Source organism: Zonotrichia leucophrys, chromosome 2 (genome assembly GCF_028769735.1).
Source record: "Zonotrichia leucophrys gambelii isolate GWCS_2022_RI chromosome 2, RI_Zleu_2.0, whole genome shotgun sequence".
NCBI lineage: Eukaryota > Metazoa > Chordata > Aves > Passeriformes > Passerellidae > Zonotrichia > Zonotrichia leucophrys.
The window spans coordinates 64,007,142-64,028,820 of NC_088171.1; the positions used below are offsets into that span (position 1 = coordinate 64,007,142).

The window sequence follows — 21,679 nt, forward strand, 5'->3', positions numbered from 1 at the left end:
GTCTTGGTTCCTTGGCATTTTTACTGCTTTTCTTGAATTGAGCATAACTAGTTTTTGAAAGCCAAGTGATTACAGTAATCCTGGCAAACTCTGCTTTTTGTGACGCTCTTCCACCACATACAACATTTGATGCTAAGCATTTCCATGAATTTTCTAAGTCTATTTTCACCTGCTCCTTGTACATAAAGAGCATGGCCACATAGTCCCTGGATAATGTACTGGATAATGTAAATTGCTGTACATTACTGGATAAAGTAGATTTTGACTGGCTGCATACTGGGTTTGTTGCAACCTGTCATAGGGAGCTGGGCCATGTCCATCCTCTGTATTCATCAAACACCAAGTGTTGTGCTGGACAAAGCAATGTTCCTTCTGGGAACATTCAGTTGGCCTTTTTACATGGTGGGTTTGGGAAGTTCATGTGATTGAATTTCTGTATCTTCTGAGGTATTTTCTCTCAGCAACAAAATGAGCTTTAGACCCATACCTCTTCTGGAGACTTCATCCTCTTTCCCTCTGTTGTCATCTGGGATCGAGCCTGTAAGGAAAAGAGTGAGGCCATGGGGAAAAATAGGCTTGTTTTTTTTATCTTCACTTTTAATTTTATTTTATTTTTCCACAGGGTAGGTCTGTTTCTTTAACAACCTTCTACCGAACAGCAAGAAACATCATGAACATGTGCTTCACAAAGGAGCCTACAGTAGCTGAAGTAGAGGTGAGGCCAGCACAAGGGGTGGTAAAGGTTTTTGTTTCAGGGCACTGAGATTCCAGATAGTTGATTTTCAAGCATTTCTCTAATCAATTTAAGGCTGTCTAGTTTAGAATTTTAAAAAGAAATTTAAATAGACATGGTGCTGATTCTTCTTTTTTAAAATATTTGAACATTTTTAGTAAAGGTATTGATGAGCTGAGGAGGAGGAAGAATTCTTAATCTGACATGTGCTGAAACACAGAAAGCAAGGGGATCTAAATTTTGCCTGCCTTATTGTGACTTCCAGTTATTTATATGCTTATTTTTAAGCCATAGTTTATGTTGAATTACACTGAGGTCATGAAAGCCTTGTAAATTTCTGGGGTTTATATTTTAATGAGAGATACCTTGTTCAGCAAATTTAAAACGCATTACTGCTTTCTCTTACCACAGCAAGAATACTGGCGGATAGTGGAACAGAAAGATTGCCATGTAGCAGTGCATTGTGGAAAAGTAGATACCAACACCCATGGGAGTGGTTTTCCTGTGGGAAAATCTGAACCATTTTCAAGGTAAGATCCCCAAATCCATCCTCTTTATTGCCTCACTCATGCCTGAGCAGAGCCCAGCAGGGCAGCTTGGCACTGGGAGTGTTGGCATTGGGAATGTGCACTGACTGTGTCCCTCTGTGTCACCCTCAAACAGGCATGGGTGGAACCTCACAGTCCTTCCTAATAATACAGGATCCATCCTGCGACATCTTGGTGCTGTGCCTGGTAAGCAAGTCCCTTCTCTGCTCGTGTCAGTGTCCTCGGCGTGTGGGGCTGTGGGCACCAAGTGCCTCTCCCTCTTCCTGCCCCCCGTTCCCCAGCTGAGGGAGCAGATATGCAGTTGTATGTAGGAGGTGCTATCTAAAGGGGAGAAGGCAGCCATGCAGATAAAGGATTAATGAGCAGTTGAGACCCTGTTCCTGGGAGAAACTTGTACCTGCAGTATCCCTTGCTGTTCTTGCCAGGCTGTCAGTGTTCTTGTGTGTCAGGACAGAGCTGTGCTACTTCCACACTTGCAAAATGTAGTCTGTAGCACTGGGAAAAGCAGCACACACATTTTCTAAATGAATTGACAGATTCTCCAGCTGCCTATACACCATTGCAGTTTACTGATAAGAAACATTGGAAGCACAGTGGAATCTCCTGTTGAGATCAGGTGTTGAGCCTGAACAAACCAGCTGGGAAACAGAGGGTACCTGTTGAAAGGCTTGACATGAAGCAACCTCCTCTGATCAATGGCAGTGAGCTTTAATTATGGGTATTTGTGAATTCTCCTAAGAATAAAAGTTTTATACAGCTATTAGAAGAGAAACGTGTTCAAGGGCACTGCAGTTGGCTGCTAGATATTTTCTTAGCGGAAAATGCTGGATTTGTTTAATTACTCCCTGTAAATTATTCACTGTGATAGGAAGATTTATAACTTCAAGGGTCAGCTAACAGGGAGAATAAGATTTTTGATTTAAATGCCCTTTCAAACTGTCTTTTACTGAACAAACTGAAGCTACTCAAATCTCATTTTCAATCTCTTTGTTTTAGGAGTGACAATTCCTTGGCTAAATATTGGCATGGTCTTTTCTACCTCATGCTGGTCTCGAGACCAAAATCACCTTCCATACATTGACTACTTACACACTGGTGCTGATTGCATTTGGTAGGTATTCCCGTGGCTGTTCTTCACATTCCCTGCAGTGGCTGCCTGTAGGCTGGTGTTAGTAGCAGCTTGTGTAGTACTTTTGCCTGAGGGAGTCTCACCTAGAGGGTCCAGTGTGTGTGTGTGTGTTGTTGGGATTTCCAGTCTTAATGGGAAAACGTGGTACAAACTTAGGAGATGAAAACACCTTTCCTGGAAGAAAAGTTTCACTTGGTATTCCATGGTCTATTCTGGTGTCTTGATGTCCCCATGGTGGCAGTGGCATCAGGGACTGCTCTTTATGCATATGCAAAGTGTGTTCTCACACATTTCTCAGATGCTGCTGATGTCAGGGGTGCTGGTCCAGCTGTCACTGGAAAAGCACATGGCCCAACGAAAAGGATTTGAAATCTGGAGAAAACCATGAAAGCAGGATCTCTCCCCTCTCTCTAGATGTGTTAAGTTGAAGAGATGTTCTGTATGTGATCCTTTCAAGGGGTGAAGGTGTAACTTTTGGATTATGCTGCAGACCTGGGAGTTTGTCACTTTCTGTCATGGGCATTTCATGCACTTCTCCCTGTTCTGTGAATCAGGAATGTGTAATCTTTTATAATAGTATACTGTCAGGACAGATCACTGAGCAAACTACATTGTCCTCAACCTTAGGTGAGTCTGTTTCTCTCTAAAACATTAAACTAGTCTTAAATGACAGTAAATTCCAAACAGAAGCTGTTCAAGAATCCCCTAATTAAGTTCTGAGGCCACTCTTCATGCTGTGTGTCAAAACATGTGACTCTTGGGATTGAACAGGCTTGCATGCAGAGAGCTCAAATTTTTGGAAAGACTACTGTTCTGTTTTTTGAATCCAAGAAGAATAAAAAGCCATTTGCTTTATTTTGATGGACTTATACAGATGAGTACATAACTTAAGGCCTCTTTGTGATGATAGCCTTGGTGAAACAGGCATAATAGGCAGGAATAGCTCATAAGAAGGAAGTGAAACTCCTTTGTCTGTTAAAGCTATTCTTCAGGAAGGCTGCCAGCCTGAAGTGTCAGGCTAGTATTCATTAGCTCATTACAACTTTTAATAGTGCAATAAAGCACCCAGCTGTGTTAGGAGAAGATGAATTTAATATCTCCAGGTCTGCTGCGGAGCAGCTCTGACAGCCTTGCCTTCAGTCACTGCTTTGGGGACAACAAAGTGGCCACTGGGCTCCAAACATCTCCTCTGTCTTGCCAAGTCCCTCTACCACCCAGAAATCTTCTTTCCAAGGACAGATCCCTGTGCTACTCAAACCACTTTGCTTACCTGCAGATTGCTCAGCTCACTCTCCAATTTCTCAGGTTTTACCTCTTGGAGATTAAACAGGGGAGAACTCAATTTGCATGCTGGGCAGAGGTCAGTGACCTAACCTTTTTATTCTGGAGGGATCCTCAATGCCCATTAAAAGAGAGAAGGAAATCTTGTTCTGCCAAGACATTCAGAAGTCTACAGTGGCTGCTCACTTCCCATTTTTATAGGTACATCAGGAATTGCAGATGAGTGCAATTGCAGCATGCACCAGTTGCAAAGGATCTCATTCCCCTTTATGCCCCAGGTATTCAGTTCCATGCACTTCTGTGCTGCCTCTCCTCTTCACACAACCTTCCCAAGCATTTTCCTGTGCCTGTCTTGTGAGGTTCTGTGTGCTTGAGTCAGCCATATTTTCTGACTCTAAAAGAGAAGAGTGGGTTCAAATTTAAAATACTTTCATCCCTGTAACTGGAGTGATACACCACACCTGGGGAGCTGTACTGAAGCTGTCACTACTTAGCAACAAAGTATTTGAGACATGGCATACATTTAAAATTGCTGTTTGGACTTGATCCTTACTTGTTCTAAGATAAAGTTCTTCTACTTCACCTCTCTGTAAGCCTGGGAGTTCTTAGTAAGGCCCTGACCATTGTCAATATATCTGTAAGGAGAGGGTCTTTGTGCACCTGGGCAACCAGCTCAATCAACTCTTACTGTGGCTGCAGTTAGCCACAGCAGATAATGTCATGTCTTCTGCCTCTTGGCTTGAGGATCAACAAACACAAATCAAAGTCATCATCAGTAGAGTGAACAGTGAGGAGGTGTTCAGATCATAGGAAGTGCAGCCTCCTACAGACTCTTCAGTCAGGATAACCCTGTGTGATGCACATGGAGTTAGTGCACGTTATGGGCAAGTACCCCGACAAGGTGTGTAAGGCCAGCAGAACCCTTCATGAAGTTGCTGGAAAGATCAGATGAATGGCAGGAAGACTCTACCACTTCCCCAAACATCATTCCAGCCTCATTCTCTTGTTCCAAGTTTGGAAAAACAACTCCGTGTGTGTGTTACTGGTGTGGGGGCAAATGGACTCCAGGTTGAGGTCTCATTGCCTAAAGAGAAAGGGTAACTCATGGGGAAGCTGCAGATGCTTTTGACTTGCCTGAGCATCACCCCTCAGATAGGCTGCAGGCAAGAGCAGTGACCAGTTGTCACCATGCCGCCTCCCTGCATCCAGGAAAACAGCAGATCTCTGGATGTGTGGCTCTAAGAGACTCCTGTGTTACTTCTTGTCATTCTGCTGAGGGAGCAGTGCTGGCAGTGAGCACAAGAGGACAGCTGCTTCCTTGGCTTCCAAGCAGAGGAGGATGTGCAACTTGGCAGGTTCCCTGCAGAGTTTGAAACCTTTCCTGCCACTTTGGCTGCTCTTAGTCAGGTCTTGTGTTGGAAGGGAGAGGAGGGATGTGGGATTTGTTCAGTAAGCAAGGCAAGAAGGTCTTAGGCAACTTGATGCACTAACAGTAGAGGGAAATTGTGATTTCTTGACTGTTACAAACATAAAATGTTACTAAATGTGAAGATCCTTTGGTTGGTAATAAATACAGTCTTTTATGGTAAAGATAACAAATATTGGTGCTCACAAGATGCAAACTTCTGTCCATAATTAGCTGGTTTGGTGCTATTAAAATGACCATCAGTCTGTTGCTGGTTTCTCTCCTCTTACTCTACAGAGGACTGAGTTTTCTTTCACATTTCTGGTTTGGGGATTTTGTGTCTTCTGATACTTGCTGAACACAATCAGACTGAGTCTGAATAAACAGCTTCCCTTCAATCCTCAGTGTTTTACCAAAAGAGCTGTGTGTGAAACCCTGTGTTGAATTTCTTTCTTCTAATCAATGTGCTGGTCTGAATTGTCTGTTACTGTGTAGCTGTGGACTGTTATTTACTCCACAGTAAATCTTTCTCTTTTCCTCTGACAAAACAACAGGTATTGCATTCCTGCTGCGGAGGAGAACAAACTTGATGATGTGGTACATACCCTGCTGCAAGCCAATGGCACTCCAGGGCTGGAAATGCTTGAAAGTAATGTAATGGTAGGTTAACACTGGGAGAGCTGTTCCCATTTGAGAACCCCAGGCTATTCAGGAGGCTGGTTGGTTGGGGATTTATTTTGGTTTTCTCTTCCACTGCAGCAATGCAGAGGGGGCTACTTTCTGTTTGCAGTGTCTACCTACGTGGTATTTTTCCAACAAGGCTGTTAGTATGTATTAATATAAAAACAAACATGTAAGTGTAATAAATGTCCATTTTTAATAGTATCTATAATGTATTTAGCCTCACAAAGGGAGTAGGATTTAATCAATTCATCTGCCATGACTGATATTTTATGATGCCAGCATGGATGGGAGAAATCTAATACTTTAGTATTTTTGCTTCCTTTGTTTATCTTTTGGAAAACAATTTATTTTTAGTGCATTTAAGTACAAATTGGGGAGCCCATAACAAAAACCCCTGCCTTGGTTACCCATGTTAACATCTCACAGAAGTGCAGTTGCACAATGGATTTAATGCCAAGTTGGAAAAGATCAGATGGAAAGCTGAATGATTTGAATCTGCATTGCTCCCTGTAGGGGCAGACAGTGTTCTGTCCTTGGGCATGGGGGAGTTTAAGGTGTTGGTTTGAGGAGAGAGAAGCATTTCTACAATTGTCACTGCAGACCCTGAGGTCTGGCACGTGCGGAATGGGAGAGGGAAAGCAGCTGGAGCAGAGCTGTTCCCAGAGCACAGCTTTGCTCCACGAGCTGCAGCATGGCAGCACAGAGCCAGGAAGGCAGTTCCCATTGATTTCTTTTCTCTCTCTTTTTTTTTCTCTGTCCTTCCAGATCTCCCCAGAGGTCTTGTGCAAGGAGGGGATAAGGGTGCACCGTACTGTACAGCAGAGCGGGCAGTTTGTTGTCTGTTTTCCTGGATCCTTTGTGTCCAAAGTATGTTGTGGCTATAGTGTTTCCGAATCGGTGCACTTTGCTACCACCCAGTGGACAAGTATGGGCTTTAAAACAGCCAAGGTAAGTTGAGAAAAAGAGTTAAAATGGATTCACGGCCCTGCCATCTAAAAGGACAGCAGACATTCCAGGATTTGGTAGCATTATGACAGTAGTGCTACAACGTCTGTTTTTCTGGACTGCTAAATAAAAAAAAAAAAAAAAGGAAAAAATTCTGCAAGGCATAAGGCGATCCAGTGTTGTCAGAAAAGTGACTGAGTTGTTAACTGACAGATAAAGACTTGTGTATATATAAAAAAAATTAGAAGATTGTTGTGCCTGCAGACCAGTTTGCAAGGAAGTGTTTCAAAAACCCCTTCAGAGCTGATGATTATACACTGTATTATGCTTACTAATTTTTTTTTTTAAGTGATGTTTTCTAGAACCATTAGAATCTCAGGTGCAAATATCTGAATAACTGTGCTTGTTAGCTCCTATGGTAGGCAGAGTCAGTTAATACTCACAGATGTATTGCTTGTTTTTCTCTGCCCCTTCATTCAGGAAAAGCTGTTGATCAGGGCAATTTCAATTTAATAGACTTGAAAATCCTTAGGTTCACTGACCAGCCCATCCAATACCAGATGTAAATAAATAACCCTCCCATTCCCTTCTCACACCAAGGCAGGTTGCCTGCAGAAACAGGTGATTTGTCCAGTCATCATGATCCTGGCTACATTTCTGTGTTCTTGGACAAAGCATTTATGTCACTAATTGCTTTCCCAACCTTCTGAAATACACTCTGGGTTACAGATACTATTTTGGTAGTGTTTTATAGCTAAGCCACTAGTAAATTATCCTTTACAGCTTCAGACCAAGTTACTAAGTAATTAACTGTAATATGTCCACAGTTAGGGATTGCTTCTTTAGGGTAAATGGAATTCTTCCAGCCTGGTTATACTAACTGTATATTAACTTAGTTTGAAATAAAAGGTTATTTTATTATATATTTATTTTGGGGGAAGGTGGGAATTATGTATATCTATAGGTAAGGCATAAGAATCCTGAGCTAACCTTTCCTGTCTGAACGTACATGATTATATTAACTCCATGTGCTGTATTTATCTCTCTACTGAACACTTGTTTGATATCGTGGAAATGCTACTCCTGTAAGAGACAGAAATCACTATGCAGCAATTAAACAGCTCTTGGTGCCTCAAATTTTGAAGAACAGTTTCTTTTGATTAATTTTTAAGAGCTTTGCACTGGGTAAATAGAAGCTGGCTGAAATCCCGCAGATTACAGTCTATGATAACCTACCTTGGAAATTCAAGTCACAGCTCTCACAAACTTTTCAAGAACCACAGATAACATGTTTATATCTAAACAACTTATGAAACATCTACTGCATTGTTCTTTTACTTCTCTTTTTTTTTTTTTCCCCTTTCTATCCTCAAACTGTCTTATGTTCTGAATTTCCTTTAATTTTGGAGATTATTCTTTGGTTCCTCCACTTTGACAAGGCACTTTGCCATCTTTGCCACAACGCTGGCCAGGATTGTGCTTCCCAGAGGTGATGAGATGATGTGTGTAATGGGCAAGATTCCCTTTTTGGACTGTGAAATGAACTCTGATAAACAACTGTACCTTCTATCTGTTCGTTCTCCACAGCAATACTGACAGTTTTTAGCATTTGATAAATTAACTTTGTTTTCATCCTGTGATACTGTGACCTGATTTTTTTATAGTGACTCTCTTTATATTACTAAAATGATGTTGTTTCATTTCTGTATTGAATCACTGCTCAATCTCCTTTAATACATGAAAAAATGAAATTCTGCATCTGAAATTGCATTGATTTCAGTCTTACAAGCACTCTGGAAAACCTGTTGGAATAAAAGAGTTTATATAAACACCTGTGTAAGGCGACAGTCAGGTTTAAACTAGACCATATTTGGAACAAGGTTGCTTGTTTTATAAAAGCACCCTAAGAGCTCTTGAAATGTTAAGGTAAGGATGAGAAGAAGATTTAGACTTGTGGTAGAAGAGTGTGTGTTTTGAGTGGCAAAGGGATAACTCCATAGCTTCAAATAAGGCATTGGGCATAGTCAGTGAAACTCATTTAGGAAACTGAAGTACAGAATGTTGGACTAAATGAAGGCACTCTGGGTTAGGGGTTTGGAAATAAGAGGGAAAGTCTGGTTTTAAAGAAGGGCTTTGGTGCTCTTAAGGCCTACCAGAAACTGGGTGGGAAGAGACTCAGCTGGTATTGTAATACAAGAGGAAGAAGTACATAGGAAAGATGGAGTTAGTCTTGCAGCTGGAGCAGCACTGCTGCACACTCGGGAGAGCCACAGTCCACAAGCCAGGTTTAACTCTGTTACAGTGACACAATCCCTGTGCGCTGCTCTCCCAAACAGGAAAGTTGTGTTAGCGCTGTACTCCCTGGCCATCCATGGAAGATGCTGGCAGGGGCTGGACAATTATTTCCCTGCCTCCAGTTTTAGTTGGGGTGAGGAACATGCCTTTAGAACACCACAGGTTTCCCACTCCTTGGCTCCTGTCACAGAGCTGTCCCCCCCTGAGCACATGGGGCTCCTTCAGATGAAACCAAAGGGAACGTGGTCCTACAGGAGTGTACCTGATGTCCTCACTAGAAAAGAACTGTACTGTGGTGGAGAGCAGAGATTAAGAACCTTGGAAGAGCAGTAAAATGCTAAATAACCACTGCTGTGGAAGTAAATGTACAAAAAAGTAAGAACAGTGAACCACCGTGGTGGCTTTTGCAGCAAGATCATGGCCTACAGCCCTTGAAACTTTTGGAAGTAGGTAAGGACAAGAGTTGCAGCTGAGAGAGTTTGTGAGCATTTTTGGGAGAAAAAGCTTATAAATAAATAGAGAGGTTAAGTTCACACACCAAAAAAAAACCCCAAACTGATTTAAAGAAAAGCAGAGGATGGGTCAGTTTTTATCATGAAGGCAGGAGGTCTCTTTCTGCATTCTTCAGGAGTTTGTTCTAGCACAGTTTAATGTATCCATAAATAATCTAGGAAGGGAAGTTAATAGCAAAGCTAATCCTTTATGCTGAGGATATTAACAGTAATGGCAGCAAAAATTAAAGCTATGAAGTGTTACAGAAAGATCTCATGATACCGAGTGATGCAAGTGAGAAAATGGTAGATGAAGTTCAGTGTTGATAAATATTAAATTTAAAAACATAATCCTAATGTGACAGATACAGAGATGGACTCTGAATGATGGACTCTTGCTACTGAGAAAAGAGGTCTTTAGATTCCTCTGGAGCTGTCAGTCAAGTGCTCTGGCATAACAAAAATACATTGAGTGTTAAGAATTAGAAGGAGAGAATAGATAACAAAGCAGAAACTGCTCTGCACTGTGTAGTCTTGGAGGTTTGTGTAATTCAGAGCCCCTAATTACAGAAGGAATGTAGAGGAACTAGAAAAGCACAGCAGAGATCAATGGTTAAAATTATTAATTAGCCTCTGCATTAAATACAAGAGTACTACTCAGCCTGGAAAATGAATGACCAAGAGATGTCTGAGAGCAAGAGAGATCACAAGTGTCAGGCTGATGACAATTATAATGTGAATGTTCACTGACTTCTGTGACAATGAAAAATGTGTCACTAAAAGAAATAATCAGGCAGCAGTACAAGTCTGTTGTAAAATACTTAGCTGTGTATTTCACTACTGTATGGAAGAGAAAAAAGTACCTAGTTTCAGAAATTCAGATAAATGCAGCAAGTTGTGCTAAACCCAGCTCGGGCTCAGGGTGTCCCTGAACTGTCACCCAGCTGGAGCTGACCTTGCTTTCTTGTCCAGCCACCCACTGTGGCCTTTACTCTGGCTCTGTGTGTTAACTATGCAGAATTTTTCCCTGGATGGGAGTCTGTTCTTGTGTACACAGCCTCAGACTAAGCGAAACTAAAGTGGAAAAATCTTCCCATACCACTCCTAACAGTGCAGCTGTTCCAACCCCACGGAGGGTCCAGCAGAGCAAATGCCTTCTGAAAAATACTTTTTTTTACCTCTAACCTCTTTTGAACCCTTTTTGGTCAGCAAAGGCTGCTATTCCATTTTATGTGATAGTAATCACTTGAATGCATGCAGTGGGTGCTATTAAAAATGATTAATTTTATGATACATTGGTTGTGAAAAAAGAAATACCCAGAGCATGTAATTTAAAAAAAAATTAAAGTAAAAAAATTTAAAATCTTCAGGGTTGTGTGTGCTGAGTAGGTTTTTGGCAAGTTTAACCACTAACCAGAAATGTCACCCTCACATTACAGTCCAGTGATAGCTCATTTGAGCTGTCTTGACTCTACATAAGCCAAAACAGACCTCTGTAGCTACTGGGAAAATGCTGCACTTTTCCCACCTGCACATTAAATCAAGAAATTTGCCTACCTAAGGATTATCAAAATGGTTTCAGGTACCAAAATAATTTGATTTGTATTGAGTGTAAAACATAACTTTAAAAGCTTTCACAGAGAAGAACCAGTAACAGGCAGAAATGAATCCCCCTCTTTGCCTGTTGTCTCTTTTCCCTGTCATCTGCCTGTTCTGCTAGGTTTTTTATGTTTTAAAAGATATGAACTAACACCTGTCCTGGGTTTCAAGCAGGTCATATGTATGGATCTTACACTATTTGTATTCTGAGCCATCCAGTGTTACTGAGCTTGAGTGATGGTGTTGCTCCTCTTGCCCTCCACAGGAAGAATTTTTAGGGAGAGAATTTTGAGGTGCTTGGAACATAAACACTTTGTTTAACTGGGACTATGAAAAGATTTTACTTGTGGTTGTTTTAAAAGGCTACTTTTTGCTTCAGTTTATTAGTATCAAAAATTTAATTAATTGACTTTGAATTAATTCTTGGTAACATTTTATTTTCAAATTTTTCCGGGAACTAATGTGGCAATTTTGTCCTGTCCCAGGAAATGAAGCGACGCCGCATAGCCAAACCATTTTCAATGGAAAAGTTGCTTTATCAGATTGCAACAGCAGAAGCAAAAAAAGAAAACGGACCGACTCTGAGTACAATATCATCGCTCCTGGGAGAGCTCAGGTAATGAATTGGGGGCCTGCTTACCTCTTTTGTTTCATTGACAGACTCCAGAGATGGATGATGTGGCGTAAGTAATCCTTTCAGACACACCTTGTCCCTACTTATCCAAGCCAAAGCCCAGCAGATGAACCTGAGGACAGGCACACATGGAAGAAGCAGCTTCCTTGATTGCAACTGATGTGACAGTGCCCATGGTTAGGATGTCTTAACTCTAAGAATTCCCTACTGTAGACATCTTAAAAAACCTGAAACTGCAGTTTGCACCAGGTTTTTATTAATTCTTGGTGTTGAGAGTTGAGATTTCCTGATGCATTATGTGAACTATGTGGTGCCAAGAGATTAAACACCTTCCTTGAGTTTTTCAATCTTTTGCCATCAGTAGTCACTGCCAATCCATGTCTGTAGTGGGTTTTGCACCAGAAACCCTTGTCTTCAGTATCAAGACTGTTATACCACAGGTACAAAAAGTCCTTTGTGTACACAAAGTTGTCTTGGTTTTAAATAGTGAGTAAGAGAGCAGTTGTGCATGCATGGTAACGCATCTGGCATTAGAACCTCCAGTGTTTTAAAGAGTAAAAGCTTCACACTCCTTTTTCTCTTCAGTATTAAGGACACTTGTTCAGGGTTTCTCTTAAGATAGGTGAGAAAAGAAAATATAATGTTGCCTGGCTTCCTGTGTAATGATCTTCTCTTTTGTTCCCTACCATGTAGTTGCTACCTATCTTTCAAGTTTGTGACAACTGATACTCGAGATGTCAAGAAAGTTTTGATGAATGGAGTCTACAAACTGTATTTAATAACTAGCATGTTCATTTGGAAAATTTCCAGTGACATATTGAAGGGGAAAACAGCCCATGTGTTGTTTAGTGTTCAGAAAGAAATGCAAAGAGGTGTGCTGACTGCTTTACCTGCAGGTGGCTCCCCTGCGGAAATAACCACTTTCAAGTGCCTTTTTTATCCCTTTGAAGAGGAAGTCTGCAAGTACAAAAGGCAAAACAAGTGTTGGTGTTTGCTCTTAGACCATCACATCGACCTTTATCAGAGTGGTTCTCAAACTTGTTCCTATGCATAGGTTGGAATTCACTGGAGGATGTGGATCCTTCCTGTGGCTGGTTATAGGAAACAAAAGCCCAGACAAAAAAAATCTAAAAAAAAGGCAAAAAAAAAAAAGCCATCTGAAGTGGAACATTGTGGAACATATTTTTTATCCTTTGTTTTGTTTTGCTTGTTTGTTGTGTCTCTTGCTGCTTCTTCTCCTGATATGCCTTGGTTGCTCAGTTTGCCCGTGCCATTTGCTTAGCTTGGCTCTTCACTCATCTTCAGCTGTGTCTGGTGGTGCACTTTTTTATCCTCCCCTTCCATATGCTCAGCTTACTCCACACTTGCTGTCTTCCACTCAGCTCCAACCCAACCTGCTCTCCTAAAGCTGTAGAGTTCAGCACAGGAGGTATTGTCCGCCTTAGAGATGCCGCGGGTGAAGGGCAGCCGGAGGGCTTGGTGGTTGTCCTTTATTGACATCTCCTTCTTTTTCCCTGGGTGTACAGCAAGATCTTCATCTTTTGGCATAGTCACTTGCCCTGCTCCCCCTCTCCTGCCTGAAACACCTTATGGCAGCAGGTCCTTGGTTCATCCCTGCCTCCTGATGAAGGGGCTGTTGCTCCTGACAGCCACGGCTCCTCATCTTCAAGGTGGCTTTTGGCAACTTCAGGAATGACAGTCCTGTTAACCACAGCTCCCGACTCTCCACATGGCTCGAGCAACCATCGACCTCCAGGAAGTCCTCGGCACTCCCCACTTCTCTGTGGAGCAGTTTGAGAACCATTGGCTTGATACAGTGGTCGCTGTTAAAATCCGGAGATAGCGTTTGCTGTCAGGCAGCGTTTCCCGGGTGCTGGCTGTGTCTGCCATGCCTAGGGAATGGCACCAACCTCTGACACCACTCAGGGCTTTGCTGTGTGGAGCTCAGGTTTCAGTGCTGAGCGGGGTGAAGGGGTGACTGTGTGTGGCTCTGTGGTGGCTGGAGGTAGTGCCAGTGTGTGACTGTGCCCCCGTTCACAGGGACACGGAGCTGAGGCAGCGGCGGCAGCTGTACGAGGCCGGTCTCCACTCCTCGGCGCGCTACGGCAGCCACGACAGCAGCAGCGCCGGCGTGGATGGCAAGAAAAAGCCTCGAAAGTGGCTGCAGTTGGAGACGTCAGAGAGGAGGTGTCAGATTTGTCAGCACCTGTGCTATCTTTCCATGGTGGGTACAGTCCTTTGCCACTCCTGGGGAACTGTCCCCCTGCTCTAGCATTCCAGGGATCTATAGGCATTTGTGGCCACTGAACCATGTCTTGCACTCCACGCAAGACAAAGAGGTGATGATGTGGCATTTACTGCCTTGGTCAGTGGTGACAGAAGACAGCAGTGACAGCTGCCTTCTCACCCTGCCAGAAGGGATGAAGCAGTGCCCTCAGACACCTAAGAGATGTTTGCACTGCACTAGGAGGGCTAACAAAGACCCCTGCAGGTTGCCAGCAGCAGTAGGTTGTGACGGAGCAGGTCTCAGGATGAGCCACAGGTCAGACATGTGCCATGAGCCTCAGGCACGCAGCCACAGCCCGTGCTGAGACAATGTCCCTGCAGGCCAAATTGCAGGGGAGATGTATCCCATCCATCAAGCTGTTTGCCAGCCTGTCCAAAAATAGCCCAAAAATAAACTTCTCTCTTCTAAGTGGGAAATGCCTACTGGCTTTTGAAGGTGTGCTGACCACTGTGGTGACAATTCCAGGCTTAGAGCTGTATGCAGAACACCTACAAACACAGCAATGTCATTAAAAATACCAGAAGCCCCTCCCACAACCTTATATACCATTTTAATCATAAGAACAGGTATTCTCCTTCGGGTCTGGGAGGTTTTTTCTCTGTCATCTTTTGGGAATCGTTTTGGTTATAGATGTTTGGTTTTTAATGGAAATGAAATGTATCTGTATATAATCAGATGTAGCTGTTCCCTGCCCTAGGATAACATATGCTGAGTTTATACATGTTTTTAGACCACTTTTTAAGCAGCATTAGTTTGAAGTAACTTTAAAATGAGTTTATTTGAAAAAAACCCAAAATACTAACCAGAACTTCTTAATGGACCTTCTGGTGTATTTGCTCTGGAGTAAGTTTAATAATGGGAAGGATTCTATGTCACTCTTTAACAGTAGTTGTGGATAAAAAACTCCCAACTTGGTTGTTAAATTCCAAGCTGAGCGTGCAGGCCTGGCAGGCAGCCAGCTGAGCAAATGTCACCATTGCTGAACAAGACAGTAGTTGAGGAATCCTGTGGCTAAGCTGATTATATCCTTGTTCAAAGCAGCATTTTAAGTAATGGGAAACTGCTCCTTTCAGGAGATCTTTAGGACTGCATAGGATATGCTAATAAATGCATATAGTGTTGGGATTTAGCCCTCATTAATATTGGTGGAGGGTTTTTTAAAATTATAGATATATTTGCCAACATTAGCACTGTAAAAGAGATAGATTCTTTCTAGCTATTGCACATCCTGAATGATTTCACAGTGTGCTTTACACCTCCTTCCACAACCTTGCAGTAAAATCCAGGTGGTGTAATTCAGGCCATAACTGAATACTGTGTGGAGAATACAGGTACAGTTTGGAGTTTAACTGCACTTCTTCCCCCAACCTCTGCTCTTTCATGTAGGTGGTACAGGAGAATGAAAACGTTGTCTTCTGCTTGGAGTGTGCCCTGCGGCACGTGGAGAAGCAAAAGTCGTGCCGGGGGCTGAAGATGATGTACCGCTACGATGAGGTGAGCTGACACTGCTCTGGGGAGGACACTTCACTCTGCCTTTGTCCTGCTGAGGCCTCAGCAAAATGGTCTTGGGTTTGGGTGTTTGTCTTGGTTTTGTTTTTGATGTGGGAAGAAGGTGCTTTATTATGATTTAGTAAAAAAAAAAACAACAAAAAGGAAACATGATGATACTGATAAAACCTGAAGTATAAATTCCATGAATATGTGCCACAGAACATAAAAAGCCGCTTGATGCTTTGGGATGGAACATGAGGCTTTGCTTTCACTGTGGTAACTTCTGTGCTTTGGAATACCTTCCCTCTGTTGGTAACTGGAAGTTTAGTCGACTTTATTCCAGTCCAGCATGATCGTCCTTCAGGGCAACTTGCAGAGCACATGCAGATGAGAGGTGCAGTAATGGCTCCAAGCAAATGTCATGGTGAATAATCCCTAAACTCAAGATGGGGACTTAGGACTGTGCCTGGACTCTGGGTTGAGGCTCCATGTCTTCAGCTGTGAGCTCTTTACCTTGGCCCCAAAGGTAAAGACACAGCAGTGGGAGAAATGACACATCAGCTCTTGGAGAGCAGCACTGGGTACAAGCAGCTTTTTAAGATGGGCTTCCCAGCATTTCTAAGCACTCCATTGCACTCCTTTTTAAGTGACTCTGGAGGAAAAGCAGATAGTAATTGCTGTTTTGTTTTTTCCACTTCCTGAACAGGAACAAATAATCAGTCTTGTCAATCAAATCTGTGGAAAAGTATCTGGTAAAAATGGCAGCATTGAGAACTGTATCAGCAAGCCTACACCAAAAAGAGGACCTCGTAAGAGAGCGACAGTGGACGTGCCATCATCTAGGCTTTCATCCTCCAGTTCATCCAAAAGTGCTTCAAGTTAATCCTGAAGATGCCAACACTCTCATTTTGTCAATTTATATATATTTTTTGTAATTATTATACCATAGTTTGGAGTACTTGCTGTAGAATACAAGCTGTCTTTGCACTAGCTCTAAAGAAGATTTTCTTCTGGTTTTAGAGAACTAATTTTGTTTTAGCATTAAACTGTTGAAATTTTTTTTTGTACTTAGAATAGATAGATACAGCAGTCTGATTTTTTTAAACTGCCGTATGTTCACTGTTTTAAAACCGGCAAGGGGCTGATAAAATATGAATTTGTATTGTCCCTATGGCTGAAAAAAAATAAAAAGCCTTTTTGGTAACTGTGAAAAAAGGCTTTTAACCCATTTTTTGAATAGGTTAAAGTTTGATGTGTTTTATAATTTGTTCTCCGGTCATGTGAGCAGATTTTTCTAGAGAGAAAAGGGATAGGAGACAAAAACTTGAAAGAAATTGCTTTACTTTGGCTGTCTTTTATTCTGTCACAGCAAGATGAGTTTTGTAATTTTTTAAATTGGAGAATACACACTTTCTTTGGGAGGTTATGGCAGCTGAAGATGGACTTTGTTTCCTAACTGTAGGCAAAAGGAGGAGATTTGGAGTATGTTCTCTTTTACCAGCACATCACTATGCATCTGTTTTGAGGGGGAAAAATAATAAAAAAAAAAAAAAAAAAAAAAATTAAAAATTAAAAAAAATTTAAAAAATGAGGAAAAAAGACTGCCTGCCTTGAGGAGTTATGTGAGGGAAAACTGTGCCTGATTTCATTAGGAAATCCATTCTGTTATTTTTTGGTGCTGTTGGCTACTTTATCAAAAACCCTTCAATAGCATCCTTTAAAAAAAAAAGATAAAAAAAGAAAAAAGTGATTGAAGCCATAAGTGCTTCTTTTGTCATAGACGTGCAATCTTTCTAACATTCCATTTCCATTCCACTGCTGTTTTTCACACCTTTACACAGTCAAGCATTAATTTTGTTTTGAATTTGTTTCATTATATGATCACATTTAGAGCCACTAGCAAGTCTGCGTATTTTCTTTTGAATGTGAAAATGCATTTGCTTTCATCTTGTCTATTTTTTCTCTTCATGTTGTAACAAAAAAAAAAAATCACACCTTTTGTACATATGCCTGTAAATTTTTTTAAATACTTGAGCCTTTTCTTGGGGTGGGGGGAGGGATGGCAGAGAGACAAGATGAAGAAAAGCCTTACGTTTCACTTTCTTCATCGGTTGGATTGGATGCTTACAGGGTTTTTCTTGTAACATTTATAAGTGCTGCTTACATCACTGAACAACAACAAAAAATAATAATGGAGTAGCTGTTGCCCTTTTCTGGTTGTGTGTACAGTATGTGTGGAATAAAAAAGGGAAAATGTTTTCACAAACTGTTTTGTTTCGTAATTGAATTCAACAATACCGTAGCTACCCATATTGCACTGAGCTTGCCAGTGGTGACTGTCAGGAAAGTCCTATAATACAATTTGTTGATTGTTGTTGCAGAAGACTGAACTGTTTTGGAATATTTAACAATAACATAAACAGAGTCAAGTGTTTTCAAATGTGGTTGTCTGGTTTTTATGGCCTTGCTGTGTACTTTTCCCTCTTGACAGTAAACTTCTGACTATGGCTTACAGTTTGACATTTAATTTATTAGCGCTGCTCTGCTCTCTTTCCTTGTAAGGAAAGACTTCATGTTGTTTATTGCGAGTTTTTTGTTTACTTTCCAGGTTTGTACTACGAGGTTTAATAAAAAAAACAAAACTTTTTTGGACATTTTGTCTGTCTTCTGGAAAGCGAGAGGGTAAAGGAAGCTCCTTCAAGATAAATTTCTTCCAACAGCTGCCTTGTTGAATAGTAAATCTCTTAATTGTAGGTAGAGAGCTTCCAACCTTCATTTCCCAGGCAGGGATCAGGAAACACTTTGTCAGCTAACAGGAGAATCCTTAAGGAAACTGGCCTCTGCCCAGCTGGCAAGCAGGAAGAGATACCCTCCTTCCCAGCCATTGGCTTTGTCAGGGCAGGTCTTTGGAAGGGACCTACATCACAGCTCATCCTTTTACTTACGCTGTTTCTGATTATATTCCTTCCCTCTGGCAGAAAGAGCAGGAGCCAGGAGCCTTCTCAAAGAAGTGCAGATCCCTGAAAATAGAGCATGAGACTTGACAAGCAACAGGTATTAGACATGGTCAGACCTCAGAGAGAAAAACGACTGCAGAAAAAACGGGAATGAGACGATGCCTATAGGTCTTGAGGTTCTAAAATACACACACTTAATTAACAATTAACTCAGGTTTATCTCCCTAGTGTAGTCAAACAGATGTTGCCATGGAAAAGCACATTACATTGGTGCTCCTATTAACCACATTTTATCCTGAGTTAGGCTCCTCTGTTCACTTGTCATGGATAAAATACCTGTGTAATCAAGTAAAAGACATGGTTGGGATAGAAATTCTTTATTTTATCTTGAAAGAGGAGTAAGTACACAATGCTAAGATACCTGCTCCACAAGGAGTGCAACATTTCCATATGCATCTCTCCTCCTTCTTGGATTCTTATTTTTTCCTTAACACCTATAACTAAGTTGGTCCTGAATAAGAAGTGTGAGAACAGTAGACACTGCTGCATTAGTAGACAAAGGCAGGAGGCAGACAGTAGGTAGTAAAGAGTAGAAAATAAGTTTTCATTTTGGTTTGGATCCTAAATCTTCAGTTGCAGCAGCTGAAAACATGCAAGGAACAATTTGGGTTCAGTTTTACACATCAACTCTTAAGTACTTCCAATCAGCCATTTAAAGGTTAGTGGTCAAAGTAACTTCTACCTTTCCCCTTAAATTCTCTTATACATAGTATATACAACAGTTTTACTGCTCCCCTGAGCCCCAAGACTACTGTTAAAGTGTGTGTGCTTTAGGCATAATTTTTTCTTTAAAAACCAACCTCCACATGACTGGCAATTTTGTAAAAAGGCAGTATTACTAAGTAAAAAGATCTGGCTGTTACGCTTGGTTAGCAAATCGTTACACAGGCAAGCTCTTCATTCACTTGTTCATTCATTCAGAAGTCATTCTCAAAGGATATGGTTTTAAGATTCAAATAGTCTGAGAGTCACTTTCATCACTGCCATCTGAAGCGCCCTTTCTCTCAGTTACAGCAGCAAGGGCAGTGTCCACTTGAACCTCCTCTTCGTCCGACTGGACCACGGGGGACTCTCCCTCGCTGGCGTCCTGGCTGGCCGAGTCGGTGCAGGTGGAGGACAGGGAACAGAGCTTCTGCCGCAACTCCGACTGGCTCGGCACCTGCAGGCTGATCTCGCTCACGTAGCTGTTGGAGTCGGGCCCTGAGAGGTGGGAAAACAACAACAGCAACAGTCAAGCTCTGGCTCAGCAAGGGGACTGAGAAATCAGCACGCTAACATCAGCTCAGCGCTGCTAAAGGAGTCACTTCCAGGCTGTTTTCATTCTTTCCCAAGTCACCAAGAGGAAAACCCCCCAATAAACTCAGTGTAACAGAACTACACAAACTGGAAATTAAAAACCAAACAAACAACTGGGAAGCAGGCAATAACAGCCATCACCAGTTTTGACTAAAAATGAAGATGCAAAAGCAAATCAAATTTAATTCAGCATGAAAGCAATCATTTGGTAGAGCTATACCACAGCTCAAGTGCACAGGAGTGGCAGACTCTGTTTTGAGACTCTGCTTCCTCCATATTCTATGCAAAAAAGACTTGTGACACAGTGCAACAGTATTTGCTTGCAGTTTAAGAGTTCAGGTTTCAAAATTAGATTCTCTTTCCTGGACAGTTCCGGAAAACAAAAAAGTAAAAATGAGGAAACATATAAACACTTTCTATGTGATCTGCCAAATAAAGCCCTTTTTTCCTTCTCTCCTATACCTAACAAGTGTTTCTCCATAGTCAGAGCACCCAGCTTCAGCTGATGAGTAACTTTAGTGAGAAAATTCTCTTAAAAATTTTATTTAGAAGTTTTTCAGAAGGGTCAGATGGATATGAGCTACACCTTACCTCTGCTCAGACAGTTTGCACAGCAGTTCAAACCACGCTGTCTCTACCTGCTCCTCAACTACTGGAGTTATATTTTAACACTAGAAATTTTAGAGAACCTGCCTTGTGTCGTATACACCAGCATGCATTAAATCAATTTAGACAACACAGAGAGAAGGAGTTTTCAGGAGTGACTGAGCTAACTCAATTTTGCAGTTTAACTTACTGTCATAAATGTTGTGAAGGCAATGTCCGTAAGCTGGCAATGCTTATAGCAAGGCAGATTTGAAAACATTTCAATGTCTTGAGCTGATTCTCATTTTTACCAGTTATTTTAATAACTTACCTGTATTTTGTGGTGTTCAGGCCAATTGTCAAACAAACCTTGCACTGACAACTCAATTCTCCACTGACAGCAAAATAAAGAGTTAACAATCTCATTTTTCTGAGAATGAAGACTATTGCATATTTGGTTTGATACTGGGGTGCCACGTTCTTAAACAAGCACAAAAACCCCTTAATCAGAGGGAAATAAAATGTCTGTAAGGTCGCAGTGTTGGAACATTACTACAGCACAGGTACATTATATTGCAATGTGTGTCCATGTATAGACTCTATAATTATATGCTGTAATATTCAGATTACAGCATAAAATACAGAATATATTTTTTTTTCAAAAGCTAATGCATTTATCTACTTAGTTAAAAAAGTAGTTTCTGCCCTTCCTTAGATAATCCAGCTGAGACTGTTTGCTGTTAAGACCTGAAGCTTCTTGTTCCAATATCTGCCAAACTGCCAGCAAGGGGAAAACAGTCCTAGATTACTGGCAAGCTCAAACGATGATCAGCTTTAATAATGCATGAAGTAGATGCCTATCCAAAACCACCCATCTCAATTCAGTTTTTGCAATGAAGCACAAAAACCTAAACCTTTAGCAGTCAAGCATGCCTTGACCATTTACCACAAGCTTTTCATGTTCCCAGCAGGTGTTAATCACCTTTACATTGGGAGTACTGTAAGCACTTCCATAAAGATATTTCAATCTGTATTTTCAGAAGGTACCAAAAGGACCTTTAAAGGAGCTTCATCTCCTCTCCCACAAGAAAAATCATTTTGGCTCTTTTGAGGAAAGGCATTTTTAGCACTTAAGCTTTTATCTAGGAAAACACTTCCATGGTAGGTAAAAGATCCAGTAATGACACACTAATTCTCAGTGTATATGTAAACTGCTGGGTTGAATCTTGTCTCTCAGTATCTCTCACAGAAGATCTTGC

General features: G+C 41.4%; 2 protein-coding genes across 4 annotated transcripts in view; one reads left to right on the top strand and one right to left on the bottom strand.

The window, feature by feature from the left end:
- JARID2 (jumonji and AT-rich interaction domain containing 2) overlaps window positions 1-18,174 on the top strand; it is a 210,919-nt gene extending 192,745 nt beyond the window's left edge. For both annotated transcript variants that reach the window (XM_064705208.1, XM_064705209.1), the window contains exons 9-18: window positions 623-715; window positions 1,145-1,263; window positions 1,397-1,467; window positions 2,278-2,392; window positions 5,651-5,756; window positions 6,546-6,728; window positions 11,596-11,726; window positions 13,785-13,968; window positions 15,418-15,525; window positions 16,229-18,174. In XM_064705208.1, the coding sequence (XP_064561278.1) occupies window positions 623-715; window positions 1,145-1,263; window positions 1,397-1,467; window positions 2,278-2,392; window positions 5,651-5,756; window positions 6,546-6,728; window positions 11,596-11,726; window positions 13,785-13,968; window positions 15,418-15,525; window positions 16,229-16,405 (1,287 nt within the window). In that variant the 3' untranslated portion in view covers window positions 16,406-18,174. The remainder of the gene's footprint in view (window positions 1-622; window positions 716-1,144; window positions 1,264-1,396; window positions 1,468-2,277; window positions 2,393-5,650; window positions 5,757-6,545; window positions 6,729-11,595; window positions 11,727-13,784; window positions 13,969-15,417; window positions 15,526-16,228) is intronic.
- The window catches only part of DTNBP1 (dystrobrevin binding protein 1), a 67,560-nt gene continuing 64,019 nt past the window's right edge, over window positions 18,139-21,679 (bottom strand). For both annotated transcript variants that reach the window (XM_064705210.1, XM_064705211.1), the window contains exon 10: window positions 18,139-19,739. In XM_064705210.1, coding sequence (XP_064561280.1) covers window positions 19,492-19,739 — 248 coding nt within the window. In that variant the 3' untranslated portion in view covers window positions 18,139-19,491. The remainder of the gene's footprint in view (window positions 19,740-21,679) is intronic.